At 40.0% G+C, this 15,679-nt stretch overlaps 1 protein-coding gene across 1 annotated transcript; it reads right to left on the bottom strand.

The window, feature by feature from the left end:
- Nucleotides 1-726: 726 nt before the first annotated feature.
- Nucleotides 727-13,583, bottom strand: LOC116408382 (vomeronasal type-2 receptor 26-like). The gene is made up of 6 exons (XM_031895157.1): nt 13,348-13,583; nt 6,088-6,379; nt 5,075-5,905; nt 3,563-3,772; nt 2,180-2,303; nt 727-1,634 (listed from the first exon to the last, which is right to left on the bottom strand). The coding sequence occupies exons 1-6, from the start codon at nt 13,581-13,583 to the stop codon at nt 727-729; spliced, it is 2,601 nt and encodes an 866-aa protein (XP_031751017.1).
- Nucleotides 13,584-15,679: the final 2,096 nt, after the last annotated feature.

Genomic DNA, 15,679 nt, shown 5'->3' on the forward strand with positions numbered 1-15,679 from the left:
TGCGAGGGGACATGATTACTCTGTACAAGTACATTAGAGGGGATTATAGGCAGATTGGGGATGTTCTTTTTTCCCATAAAAACAATCAGCGCACCAGAGGTCCCCCTTTAGATTAGAGGAAAGGAGCTTCCATTTGAAGCAGCGTAGGTGGTTTTTCACGGTGAGGGCAGTGAGGTTGGGGAATGCCCTTCCTAGTGATGTGGTAATGGCAGATTCTGTTAATGCCTTTAAGAGGGGCCTGGATGAGTTTTTGAACAAGCAGAATATTCAAGGCTACTGTGATACTAATATCTACAGTTAGTACTAGTGGTTGTATATATAGTGTATGTATGTGAATGTATAGATTGGTTAGTATAGGTTGTGTGCTGGGTTTACTCGGATGGGTTGAACTTGATGGACAATGGTCTTTTTTCAACCCTATGTAACTATGTAACTATGTAATGCGGGACATAAATTTTACATAGGACACCATGAGTAGAAGAGGCATTAGTACATAGATAAGATAAAGTTATTTTTGAAGGGGATGTTCAAACCTTGCTGTTTGCTGTTACAAAATGGAGATACATTTCTAAAATGGAGTATGATATGCTAAGCATCAAAGTGTATCAAAGTATCAAAATACATGCATATATGAATATATGATTATATGAATATGAGAATATAGGGTATTATGTCAAACCATTTAATGTTGTTTATGGTCTGGACAATGGTGTGTGTCTTCAGAAGTTACATAGATTTATTTTGAAATAAATAGGATTTTGCATTGATTTCTGGCCTAAACAAAATAATATAACATTTGGGCAGAAATATAGAGGCTAAAAGCCCCGCGCTTGAGGTGAGTATGGCAAATATCTCCACACACACAGTGTTTTTGCCTTTGGTGCTCAGATAGGCCGGGATCATTGTGATCCAAACACTGCAGAAGAGCAGCATGCTGAAAGTGATGTACTTGGCCTCATTAAAACTGTCCGGTAAGCTCCGAGCTAAAAATGCTAAAACAAAACTAACAGCTGCCAGAAGCCCCATATACCCAATAACTGAGTAAAAGCCAATAGCTGAGCCCTCATTGCACTGAATGATGATGGTTCCAGGGGAAGTGTGAATGTCCAGTTCCTGAAAGGGAGGAGAAATGGCCAACCAAGTCATGCAGATGATTATTTGAATGGATGAGCAGAACAAGACTACAGAATTGGACAGTTTGACTCCCAGCCATTTTCTCCATGAGCTCCCTGGCTTGGTGGCTTTGAAAGCAACACAAACCATGATAGTCTTGGCCAGGAGAGAAGAGACAGCTATGGAGAAGGTGATTCCAAAAGTGATGATGCGCAGCATGCAGGTTATATCCACAGGGCGACCGAGGAACAGAAACACACTGAGGAAGCTCAGCTTGATGGAGACAAGGAGGAGGAAGCTCAGGCTCCGGTTGTTGGCTCTCACTATGGGGGTGTCCATGTGTATAATAAAAACTACTATTAGAAGTTGAGTTATAAGGAAAAATATAATAGAGACAGCTGAAAAAGATATGGAAATGACATCATTAGTGTAGGATAAAAACTCTTCTGTCTTAGAAACACACTGATTCCTCTTTTCATTGGGCCACTCCATGTCTGGGCATCTGATGCAGTTTTTACTGTCTGCAAAAATGTAAAAAATAGCATTTAGTCGATATATCAATCATTAAAGGAATTCCTGGTACATTTTTACATAGTTACATTTTTCTAAAAAAGACCATCAAGTTCAACCCATCCAAGTAAACCCAGCACACACAACCCACACCTACCAATCTATACACTCACATACATACACTATATATACAACCACTAATACTAACTGTAGATATTAGTATCACAATAGCCTTGGATATTCTGATTGTTCAAGAACTCATCAAGGCCCCTCTTATAGGCATTAACAGAATCTGCCACTCACTGGCACAGAGTAAATACATGATATGTATCAGTAAAAACCATCAATCTTTTTGAGGTTAATATAATTAACACCTAGTTTAGAGGATGATGGCAGTCATGGGGAAAATGTGTTATTTGTCCTGAAATGTTGCATAATTTAAGAATTTAGCAAATACTGTATCTTCCAGTTTTTATTTCCCTATCTTTATATATGACATATGCATGTTAATTTAATAAGAACATATACTGGATTTCCATTATAGAACCACTCAAACCTGTTACATTGGAGATCTCTCCCTCGGAACACTGGGCACAACCATAACAGCAGGACTGGGTTCCGGGCTTGGATGCCTTCCTGAAACCAGTTGGGCAGTTGGCTGAGCACTGAGCTCTTGGCTTCTAGGAGACAAATACACAGAAAGGCTACTGTGATATGAATGGAACTCAAACTAACAAATATTACAGAAATTATGAAATATGAATAATTTAGTAGACAGCTGAGGGGCCACCATATTAACCCCTCCCATTCTATATCCCTTGTCATTATCTCAGCTCATTGAGGCTCACTTAAAGTATTATAGATAGGGAACCTTTGCTAAAACTCCCTATAGTGATGAATTGCTTTGAAAATGTAAAGGGGATGTTTGCCCTTAGACAAAAGACTGAATTTGAACAGCCCCTGCAAGAAAAAAAATTTTTGTAATTCATCTTTATTATTTGAAATGTTTAGTTTTGATGCTACAGACCAGGATCAGTGCTGCTATAACACTCGCTCTTTTGGTCTCACCATTCTGTTCTGAGGGGATCGGCGACTCCAAGTTTAACTCTGCCCAAAACAGGAAGTTGACACTAAACTTGTTCCTGTGCATGCCTTGCCATTTCCTGATTTGTTTGCATGTTATTGATGAAGTAGGAAAGGGCAAGGCATGCACAGGAACCAGTTCAGTGTCAACTTTTTTTATTTGGCTGCCAGCCAAGTCCTTGTCTGGGAAATCCCCTACTGAGAGAGCAGCCTGTACGGCAAAACTAAGCATTTTGGCCTGAAGGTGAACGTCTCCTGTAAGCATTTTTGATAAACATTTAGTAATTTAATGATGAAATATATATTATTTGACTGCTGGGTCAACTCACCCCATCAAGCAGCCTCTACTGATATTACATAGGAACAAGAAACAAATCTGTTATGTTAATATCTATCCTGAAGGGTTGCATGATTTGTATAGACCAGTGATGAGTGAATCTGCCCCATTTTGCTCTGCGCCCATTTTTGACGTGACCATGACCCAATTTGATGCGACCGCAACTTTTTTTGATGCATTTTTCCACCGAGAATTATCACGGGAGTTTCTTGAAACAATTCTCCAATAGTGAAAAAATTTGCTCATCGCTAGTATAGACTGTACCTCATCCTGGGCTAGTTCTAAGCCTGATACCGTTGTTCTGTAGTAGACTACACTATGACTAGGGTTGATCCAGTGAAAGTCAGTATGCCCAACGCTCAATACATCAATATTTACACCTGCTCTTGTTGAACCACGATACTAGATGCCAGAGTTGTAGTTGGATTGACCCAGTGAAGAAGACGTATTCAAAGAACATTGCTGCCCCTCCTTCACATATTATAGCTGAGCCCTGGAAAAGCAGAGAGAGTCTCTCACCTGGCCTGTTTTCCATGTTATATCTGCTGGAATAAGTTTCTGTTCTGATGGAGCCAGTGGGTTAAATTCAAAGTATTGCACATTCGTTTTTGCTTCAGTTTCAGTCATGTAGTTATACATCCAATATAGACTTTTAAACTCTCCATTTTCATCAAAATTGTAAGGAACCCCCTGGACTTTATATTCAAGAAACTTAAAGTAGTGATGTAACTAGAAAAGTCAATGATTTAGATCAACAAATCACTAAAATGTGTTCATACATCAGTGGGAGCCTCACATATTATAAATAATATGATAAATTACTGGCAAAGATGGACACTTTCCCTTTGTTTATAAAGGGATGCTTGGAAGCTTTTTGAAACATGGAAACTGGTTTCTGCACTTTAATAATAACTATCATTTCTGTCTGCAAAGTTTAATGAAAAAATAGATCATGGCAAATGAAACGAAATTGTTTAATCTGTAAATAAATAAAGAAAGGACATGCACTATGTGTAGTAACATCAGTATATTGTGTATCTTTCCCTCAGCAGGTGGAGGATAAGGATAGTTGGAGAGGGAGTTGGCTTTTTCACAAGTACAGGCATAGGATTCATTATCCGGAAACCCATTATCCAAAAACCTATTGGGTTTATTTAATGGTTAAATGATTCCCTTTTCTCTGTAATAATAAAACAGTACCTGTACTTGATCCCAACTAAGATATAATTACCCCTTATTGGGGGCAGAACAGCCCTATTGGGTTTATTTAATGGTTAAATGATTCCCTTTTCTCTGTAATAATAAAACAGTACCTGTACTTGATCCCAACTAAGATATAATTACCCCTTATTGGGGGCAGAACAGCCCTATTGGGTTTAATTAATGGTTAAATGATTCCCTTTTCTCTGTAATAATAAAACAGTACCTGTACTTGATCCCAACTAAGATATAATTACCCCTTATTGGGGGCAGAACAGCCCTATTGGGTTTATTTCATGGTTAAATGATTCCCTTTTCTCTGTAATAATAAAACAGTACCTGTACTTGATCCCAACTAAGATATAATTACCCCTTATTGGGGCAGAACAGCCCTATTGGGTTTATTTCATGGTTAAATGATTCCCTTTTCTCTGTAATAATAAAACAGTACCTGTACTTGATCCAAACGAAGATATAATTAAATCACATTGGATGGGAAACAATGCTATTGGGTTTATCTAATGTTTAAATTATTTTCTTGTAAACTTAAAGCATGGAGATCCAAACTACGGAAAGATCCCTTATCCGGAAGACCCAAGGTTCCGATGGTTTTGAATAACGGATCCCATACCTATACAGGCTAAATTTTATTGTCCAGTACAATCAGAGCTCCGAAATGAACAATAAAAGAGGAAAATAACCCTGCTAAACCTACAACATGTGGGTGTGGGTAACAAACAAAGGCAATAGGAATAATACAGTAGGATAGTTATCGTATCTGTTATTATATAAAATGGAAAATGTTTAGGAGTTCAGTTTAATGTTTTTTACCTGATACCTGTAACTATACAGTCGTTTGTTCTGTTTGGGGCTGAGCTTACTGAGGGACATGTACATATTATGAATTGCATGAGACAGCACATTGACTGCAAGGTGCACCCGGGGGGAGTGAAGGATATTGTCAATGTTCCAGATATCCTGAATACGTTCCTCTCCGGTGCAGTTATGCAGACTATAAGGGTACAAATATTCATAAATCTTGTTCTTATATTCATTAGATGAGGAACATAAGTGATGCTGCATCCAAAGATCTTCAAGCAACTTGTCTCTGGGGTATTTGGAAGGATGGATGCTCGCTAGGAAAGCCTTTACTTTGGGGCCATTTAGTGAATACAGTGAACGCTGCATAAACCCCAAACTCCCATTAAACACTTCTATGGCATAATATATCATGTGATTGGCTGCCCAGTTAGTAGTGAGGACTAATGTCTTCTCCCTAAGAACTTCTTTTAATAGGCTGAATTTTTCAGCTATTGTTATAGACACCGTTCCACAAAGTACAATTACACTGGTGGTGGATTTTTGGAGCTGCTCCTTATACTTAGCAATATGGGGGTCACTTGAATTTGTGTTTGTCTTAATATTTATCTTTGTTGAGAACTCGATACATATTCCATTGTTAGAGAAATATTTGGTCAGAAGCTGGAATTCTCTGTCTCCGGCATCATCATCTAATCTAATAACCCCAACCCAGGTCCAGTCGAAATGCTTCAGTAGCTCCGTAAGGAGGTAACAATGATGGTGATCACTCTGTACTGTCCTAAAGAAGTACGGGAAGGCGGCTCTGTCCCTCAGTAACGGGTCTGTGGCTCCATAACTGATCTGAGAAAAAGAAATGGAGGTTAAATATCATCACTTTGCTTTACTATATTGGAATATAACCAGTTACATACAATGGACTCTGCCTTTGGTACAACATGAAGAAGACTCAATCTTGTTCTTGACTCAATTTTCTATGTCTTGAAATTGTCTAATAATGGTTTTAAAAACAATATTTTTCTCACCTGGGAATATCCATAGAGAGTCAGTATCTGGGCTATGGGTACAGTTGTCTCTGAGGTGAGATCCCCAATAAACCCAGCAATGTTTCTCTTTCCCACACAGGAGTAATTGGGAACCGGCTCCCTGGTACCAGATAATATCTGTAATACGCTCCTCACAGCCTTCCGGGGGTCCCCACAGGAATCATATATATGGTACCCCAGGGTCAGGTTGGGGAAAAAGGCTCTATTATTGTTTGTTTGTTCAATAAAATAACGAAAATCTATGAACTGTCGGTAATACTCAGCAACAGCTCTGGGGAAAAGAAAAATCAAGTATTTGCTATATGTCATAACAGGATAGACCAAAGGGATTCTGGGAACAAGTTCCTTAAGGCTCCTAAAAAAATCCCAATTACATGGGTTTATCCTATAGGCTACAGCTCACCCACTGGGTTTAAAGCAGAAGACAGGATAATAGCTGATCAGATTCCCAACTACAGACTGGTTTCACCCTTCTTGGGGCTCATCAGTGTAGTGCAGGGTTTCCTGATCAGCTTAGGGAGAGCCAGGAGTGGGGACTAACCAACAAGTCAAAAGTGTTGAGGAGACTGCCTCATATGTATGCAAATAGACCAAAGGGATTCTGGGAACAAATTCCTTAAGGCTCCTAAAAAAATCCCATTTTCAATAGCTGATCAGATTCCCAACTATCTGAATAGCTGATCAGTACACCTTGTACAGGTACAGCACCTGGGGCTGCAAGAAGCTATTTTCACTGTGTAAGCACATGTTAACTGATTCACTCTGTACAGGTATGGGATCCCTTATCCGGAAACCCATTATCCAGAAAGCTCCAAATTACAGAAAGCCCATATCCCATAGACTCCATTTTAATAAAAATAATTCAGAATTTTACGACGTATTTCCTTTTCCTCTGCAGTAATAAAACAGTACCTTGTAATTGATCTCAACTAAGATATAATTACCCCTTATTGGGGCAGAACAGCCCTATTGGGTTTATTTAATGGTTAAATGATTCCCTTTTCTCTGTAATAATAAAACAGTACCTGTACTTGATCCCAACTAAGATATAATTACCCCTTATTGGGGGCAGAACTGCCCTATTGGGTTTATTTAATGGTTAAATGATTCCCTTTTCTCTGTAATAATAAAACAGTACCTGTACTTGATCCCAACTAAGATATAATTACCCCTTATTGGGGCAGAACAGCCCTATTGGGTTTATTTAATGGTTAAATGATTCCCTTTTCTCTATAATAATAAAACAGTACCTGTACTTGATCCCAACTAAGATATAATTACCCCTTATTGGGGGCAGAACAACCCTATTGGGTTTATTTAATGGTTAAATGATTCCCTTTTCTCTGTAATAATAAAACAGTACCTGTACTTGATCCCAACTAAGATATAATTACCCCTTATTGGGGCAGAACAGTCCTATTGGGTTTATTTAATGGTTAAATGATTCCCTTTTCTCTGTAATAATAAAACAGTACCTGTACTTGATCCCAACTAAGATATAATTACCCCTTATTGGGGCAGAACAGCCCTATTGGGTTTATTTAATGGTTAAATGATTCCCTTTTCTCTGTAATAATAAAACAGTACCTGTACTTGATCCCAACTAAGATATAATTACCCCTTATTGGGGCAGAACAGCCCTATTGGGTTTATTTAATGGTTAAATGATTCCCTTTTCTCTGTAATAATAAAACAGTACCTGTACTTTATCCCAACTAAGATATAATTACCCCTTATTGGGGGCAGAACAACCCTATTGGGTTTATTTAATGGTTAAATGATTCCCTTTTCTCTGTAATAATAAAACAGTACCTGTACTTGATCCCAACTAAGATATAATTACCCCTTATTGGGGCAGAACAGCCCTATTGGGTTTATTTAATGGTTAAATGATTCCCTTTTCTCTGTAATAATAAAACAGTACCTGTACTTGATCCCAACTAAGATATAATTACCCCTTATTGGGGCAGAACAGCCCTATTGGGTTTATTTAATGGTTAAATGATTCCCTTTTCTCTGTAATAATAAAACAGTACCTGTACTTGATCCCAACTAAGATATAATTACCCCTTATTGGGGGCAGAACAGCCCTATTGGGTTTATTTAATGGTTAAATGATTCCCTTTTCTCTGTAATAATAAAACAGTACCTGTACTTGATCCCAACTAAGATATAATTACCCCTTATTGGGGCAGAACAGCCCTATTGGGTTTATTTCATGGTTAAATGATTCCCTTTTCTCTGTAATAATAAAACAGTACCTTGTAATTGATCCCAACTAAGATATAAATAATACTTATTGAATGCAAAACATTCCAAAACAATAAATGTTTTATTGATTTTTTAGTAGACTTAAGGTATGGAGATCCAAATTACGGAAAGACCCCTTATCCGGAATACCCTTGGTCCCAAGCATTCTGCATAACAGGTCTCATACCTGTACTACACTGATGAGCCCCAAGAAGGTGATTGGTTGGTCTCTGTCATAGCCACTCCTCGGGGTGTCTGATGACTGAACAGTGAATTTAGTTACAATTACTTTACCCCCAATTTTCAGCCCTTTTTCATCAGAATTTAGATAACACCAGATACTCTCTTGGTCTCTCTGGGCCTCACTGAGGAGTATTTAGCATTGAGTATTTATATGTATTTATGAACTTTCTGACTTTATGGGCAAAATAGTGTCACTCTTTGAACTGATAACTAGTTTATTCTAGTATCACATAGTGGTTTTGGGTCCATTCATCCCACCTTTGGAGCATTTCCTACTCGCTTATGTACATTTGATTGCTGTTTAAGTCTTTCCTGCCTGAGTGCACTCTACATTTTGTGCTTCTTCAACGTAGAGCTTATTATAGCATGGGGTGGGTAAAAGTAGGAGCAAATGTAAGCACAAAGAGGCCACAAGTCTCTAATGTATAGTCAGCAATCCATAGTCATGCTGTACTGACTGGTGCCTTCCGACAAAGGGGCTATTCAGTGTATGCAAGGCTACAGTTAGAGGTACATTGGGGGGGCCATGTCATAAGGAGCAAAGTTTCCTGCAGGTCTAATGGCCTGCCCTATAGCAATCAATCAGCTGTAGAAGTCTGCAATAAATGTACTGAATGGTAATCTGCCTTGTGGTGCTCTCCTCATCATTTGCTATGAGTATACCCTAAGGCAGGGGTCCCCATGCTTTTTAACTTGTGAGCCACGTTCAGATGTAAAAAGTGTTGGTGAGCCACGAAGCATGAAAAAAAAAGTCCTTGAGAATGCAAAATAAGTTCTCTGATTGGCTATTTGGTAGCCCCATGGGGACTGCTAGCCTGCAGAAGGCTCTGCTGGGAGAAAAAATGTCTTTGTGGTTTCAGAACTTGCCCCCAAGCCTGAGATTATATATTGGGCACCTACTTTGAGGTCACTGGGAGCAACATCAAAACTGGTGGTGAGCAACATGTAGCTCAAGGGCCACAGATTGGGGATCACTGCCCTAAGGTGAATGGCTCCACTTTCTGGGACTGGATGCAATCAGCAGGTAGAATTTACACACTTGGGATTTCTATACTTGTTCTATACTTTCTATACATGGTTACAATGAGCACCTTTTGCGTACAGTAGTGCATACTAAGCATATCCCCTAAATGAAAGCCTAGTGATGGAGTCTTGTCATTTGTTCTTTTGGACGTAAAACCACCCTTGCAATCAGCTTACTGGAATTTCCAATGGCTAAAAAGAAAGTCATCTCCGTGATTTTGTTATAAAATAGTGCAAAAGCTGAAAAGTGACGGAATTATAGAATTGTTATGATTTGACTTCATAGAAAAAAATGTATTTATGGCTCAATGCTTAATCCAAGTGCAGAGAACGAACGCAAGGTAAAGAACCCCCTAGGGAACGAGTAGAGGGGGTTTATTAGTGGCCCATGGGGCGTGATCGCCCAGGGGCCCCATAGAAAAAGCCAGCATGTAGCTCCTACCTGTCCGTTTTCTTCTACTGTCCCTCTCCCTTCCTGTGCTTCCCCCTCTGCTCCCCCCCCCTTCCTGTTCCACCCACTCACCGATTCTTCAGTGCAGCTGCTGTGCCTGCATCTCTCCTGTGTCCCTCCAGCGATCTCCAGCTTCATGACCCGAAGTAAGTTCCAGATTCACACACAAACACACAATCACACACTTATTAGACTAATACACACTTATACTTACACTTATACACACACATACATTTTTTTGGGGGGGTTGGGGGTTTCACACATTCACAGCACTTACAGCACTCACACTTACTTGCACACACACACACACACACACACATGCACACAAAACACATTTTGCCTACTGTACACACAGACTTACACACTTATGTAATTTTGTATTTTTTTTTTATCGCATCGTTTTTTGGTGTTTTTATTACATTTTCTGTGATTTTGGTGCATTTTTAGCCATTTTATTGCAATTTCAGTTATGCATAGCTGTTCTTTGCTTGACTTTGTCTGTAAAACTAATTTGCCCAAGCCAAAATACTCAAACTGTGGTTCTGACTGCAGATATCACTAGAAAAAAAAACATTGATTTTAGTTTTTTTTTGGATTTTAGCAATTTTATTGCATTTCACATTGTTCTTTGTTACTTGTCTTGTACATGGACATTTTGTCTGCTGTATTTCAATTTGGCTTCCTCTGTACCCCACGTAGTTTGGTAAATCTATGCATATTGGGCATCAAACTGTTCAGTAGACCCCTGGCGTTGATATTTAGGGTGTTTTATGTTGGTACATTATGAAATGTGGGGTATATAATGGGGCAAAATGCAAGCTTTGTGATGATTTCAGAAATGTCATAAAAAATGTTCTGTTTAGCATAGCTTTGTAGTTTGGTAGTTTGCAGTAGAAAGATGTATTTACTCATTTTTGTTTTGTCAGAATGTGTACTTTCAGAAAATGTATGGTTTTCTAGGGTCTCCGTACTGTTAGGGGGTCTTATGGCACATAATACACATACCGGGTGCAAAAACTGCAGGAGCTGGAGTGTCATTTGTGAAAATTCATTTGCACTATTTTTATTTGGGTGCCCCTGTACCCCACATAGTTTGGTAAATCTATGCATATAGTGCATCAAACTGTTCAGTAGACCCCTGGCGTTCATATTTAGAGTGTTTTATGTTCATACGTTACAAATTGTGGAAGTACATAATGAGGTAAAATGCAAGCTTTGTGACGATTTTCAGAAATGTCATAAAAACCGTTCTGTTTAGCATAGCTTTGTAGTTTGGTAGTTTGCAGTAGAAATATGTATTTACCCATTTTTGTTTTGTCAGAATGTGTAGTTTTAGAAAATGTACGGTTTTCTAGGGTCTCCATACTGTTTTATGCTGTACTGTCTTATGGGGGCACAAAATACACATACCAGGTGCAAAAACTGCACAAGCCAGAGCGTCATATGTGAAAATTCATATGCACTATTTTTATTTGGGTACCCCTATATACCACATAGTTTGTTAAATCTGTGCATATAGGGCATCAAACAGTTCAGTAGACCTTAGGTGTTCCTATTTGGGGTGATTTTCCTTTGTACGCAAGAAATTGTGTGAGATAAATGTGGCAAATTGCAACATTTTTAGGCGATTTTCTGAAATGTCATAAAACCAAGCTTTGCAGATTGGTACTTTGGTGTAGAAAGGACTCTTTACCCATGTTGGATTTGTCAGAATGCGTACTTTCCAAAAATATATGGTTGGTTTTCAAAGGTTACCCTACATTTCTGCAGTTTCTATCCCACATAAAACTGCCATGTGGTTTTGAATTAGGTAAGGGTAAGCCATGAAATTAGTGGGCACAAGGTATATTTTGGGGTCTCTAAGTGCCATGTGCTTTGATAAACCTATGTACAGTGGGCATCAAACTGTTTAGTAGACCTCTGGCATTCAAATTCAGGGTTTTTTACCTTGGTACCTAATGATACCTGGGAGATAAGATGCTGCAAACTGGAAGTTTGGAGAGGATTTTTGGAAATATTATCAAACTTGTCAACTTTAGGAAAGCTTTGTGGCTTGCTACTTTGGATTAGAAAGACAGGGTACACATTTTAGATTCGGGGGAATGTGTACTTTCCAAAAATACATGGCTTTCTGGGGTGAGCGTACTTTTTGTAGCTTTATCCCACATATAATTATGTAAATGTGTTGATTTTGCAGAAGCTGAAATGACAGATCATATGGGGGTATGCTCACATTGGGGCTCCTACATGCCACATACTTGGGCATATTGGGCATCAAACTGTTCAGTGGACCCCTGGCGTTCATATTTAGGGTGTTTTCTCTTGGTACCTAATGATATGTGGGAGATAAGATACTATAGACTGGAAGCTTTGAAACGATTTTTAAGAAATTTCACAAATTTTGATAAAGACCCATAACTTTAGGAAAGCATTGCAACTTGATAGTTTGGAGCAGACAGGCAGTTCTACCTATTCTGTTATTTTTAAAAATGTATAATTTTCTGGGATAAACCTTCTGTTAGTAGAATTTTTGGCCTTGAAATCTAAAGTATGCAGCTTTCTGGAGCAGTGCTTTGGAAATTTGGTAGTGTCCTGCTGGGAGTTTTTGATCTATACAAGTGAGAAATCTCCATAAAACTATATATATTTGGTATTGGCACTTTCAAGAGACATGGGACTTTCCAAATCAGTTGTATTTTCAAGCATAAAATAATTTTTGTTTCTGGTGTATGGGTTTATATATATTTATCTTGTTTCAGAATTGGAATTACACAAAAATTCCACCATATTTTGAAAGCTTAGGTTGTCCTGAAAAAAAAAATGATATATTGTTTTCCTGGGTAAACTAAAAGTCCCCCGAGGAAAGGCCCCTAAAGTGAAGCAGCAAAATGATACAAAACTGTCTGGCAGTAGAAGTTCCACTTTGTCCAAAACAGCTGGCAGTGAAAGGGTTAAAGCACCCCATGTCAGGCAAGACAGTACTGTGACCCCTATACATTATCCCCATGTGCAAATATAGACCTGAGTTCCCTTTCTGGTGTGGGTTTATTGATTACAGAGATATCACAGATGGTCGGGCTGCCTACTGCCGGTAGGAACTTCTGCTATCTATGGACAATACTTTGATCTGTTGCATTGAATGATTTTGACTTGAATGGCTGTAACAGACAATGAAAAAGCCTAAATGCACTATGAAGGATTTGATATGTTTGTGGTCTACAAATATGTTGTATGAGTTGCATCTCATAGTGATTCTCGCTGGTGTGACTTACTCCATACACAGTATCCTGATGAAATTATCCTCTGGGTGTTTCAAAAATTTCACATAGGAGTTCACAGTTAACACCCCACCAATCATGATGTCTCCTTCCTGAATATATTCATATTCCTCAAATGATTTCAGCATCTCCAAATGACATGCAGAATGCTTGCTCTGAACTTCAGACTTGCAGGCCCCCATGCACATGAGCATTATACAGTTCAGTAATTTGAGCTTATAGGGAACCATGTCTCCTGGCATTGTACCCAGTATCAAAGTGTCCCCCAATAAGAGCAGAAACCTGGCTTCCAGCAGTCAGTAGCACAGAGAGACACAGGGGCCCCAGGGTTGGGCTGTGTGTGTAGAACAGAGTAAGGGGCCCGGCTCATCCAACCCTCATTTTATAGAGAGCAGAGAGAGGATTTGCCCCAGTAACAGTCAGTAGCACAGAGAGACACAGGGGCCCCAGGGTTGGGCTGTGTGTGTAGAACAGAGTAAGGAGCCCGGCTCATCCAACCCTCATTTTATAGAGAGCAGAGAGAGGATTTGCCCCAGTAACAGTCAGTAGCACAGAGAGACACAGGGGCCCCAGGGTTGGGCTGTGTGTGTAGAACAGAGTAAGGGGCCCGGCTCATCCAACCCTCATTTTATAGAGAGCAGAGAGAGGATTTGCCCCAGTAACAGTCAGTGGCACAGAGAGACACAGGGGCCCCAGGGTTGGGCTGTGTGTATAGAACAGAGTAAGGGGCCCGGCTCATCCAACCCTCATTTTATAGAGAGCAGAGAGAGGATTTGCCCCAGTAACAGTCAGTGGCACAGAGAGACACAGGGGCCCCAGGGTTGGGCTGTGTGTGTAGAACAGAGTAAGGGGCCCGGCTCATCCAACCCTCATTTTATAGAGAGCAGAGAGAGGATTTGCCCCAGTAACAGTCAGTAGCACAGAGAGACACAGGGGCCCCAGGGTTGGGCTGTGTGTGTAGAACAGAGTAAGGGGCCCGGCTCATCCAACCCTCATTTTATAGAGAGCAGAGAGAGGATTTGCCCCAGTAACAGTCAGTGGCACAGAGAGACACAGGGGCCCCAGGGTTGGGCTGTGTGTAGAACAGAGTAAGGGGCCCGGCTCATCCAACCCTCATTTTATAGAGAGCAGAGAGAGGATTTGCCCCAGTAACAGTCAGTGGCACAGAGAGACACAGGGGCCCCAGGGTTGGGCTGTGTGTGTAGAACAGAGTAAGGGGCCCGGCTCATCCAACCCTCATTTTATAGAGAGCAGAGAGAGGATTTGCTCAGTAGAATGAATATAGGCACAGCCACCGGGGGAGTTCTGCTCTATTCTGAACACTGTATGTTTTTAGATTTATGTTGTGCTAAATAGAAATGCAGTAAAATACTGATATTCTTTGGTCACCTCCATCAACATTAAATTCAAATCTTTCCATTCTTCCTCATTAGAAGTATCTTCTAAATCATGGCCATCAGAAAAATTCTCCCAAGCCCCATCTTCAAATAGCTTGCCAGAAGGGTTAAAATAAGTGGATTGTGGAATGCAATCAGCAGTGGTGAGTGGAAGGTTGGAATAGTGAACGGCCATTTCAGATGAACAAAAGGAAATGTTGGTGAAACCGAGGTGCTTAGACAGAAAACTGCAGTTGGTTTCAAACCATCAGAGATTTCCTGCAATAAGGAAAGAAACAAGCTGGGATTCTGCAGAAAAAAAGCCCCTTCAGCCCCTTCCTGAGCCTTGCCCCTGCCAAAAAAGCAGGATTATCAGTCTACTCTTCATATAGTTGGGTACCTGAATAAAAAACAGACATTAGGAAACTTTTTGCCAATAAGAAGAAACTCAAAAGTGTCAATTTCCCCTTCATTTCTTTAGGCCAAATCAATCCAGTCAGCAGAGAGTTGTAGTTCAGACTTTTCATGGACTGTAGATGAGTTACCAGCAAGCTCCTTATTATGAGACTGGATCATTCTATCAGGAACTACCTCAGGTGTGAGTTTGGCAGGGGGGAGCCTGTGTGCTGAGTAAAGGTGGCCATACACATTAAGATCCGCTCATTTGGCGAAGTAGCTAAGCGAGCGGATCTTCTCCCGATATCCACCACCTCATGGATAGGGAGAGTCCCTTTCCCCCAAGGTTTCTTCAAGTCCAAAGTCTTGTCTTTTGTGTCGAGGATAGACCAGAAACTCATGGATACATGGTCCTCGCCTTGGTCTGGGGCCAAATGATTAAATTAGAACAACAGTAATAGGCGCAGTCAGTTCGAGGACCGCATCAACGAGCCTATGTGGTCCCCGATCCGACTAAATATTTTAACCTGCCCGATCGATATATGCCCGATTTT

Source organism: Xenopus tropicalis, chromosome 1 (assembly GCF_000004195.4).
Source record: "Xenopus tropicalis strain Nigerian chromosome 1, UCB_Xtro_10.0, whole genome shotgun sequence".
NCBI lineage: Eukaryota > Metazoa > Chordata > Amphibia > Anura > Pipidae > Xenopus > Xenopus tropicalis.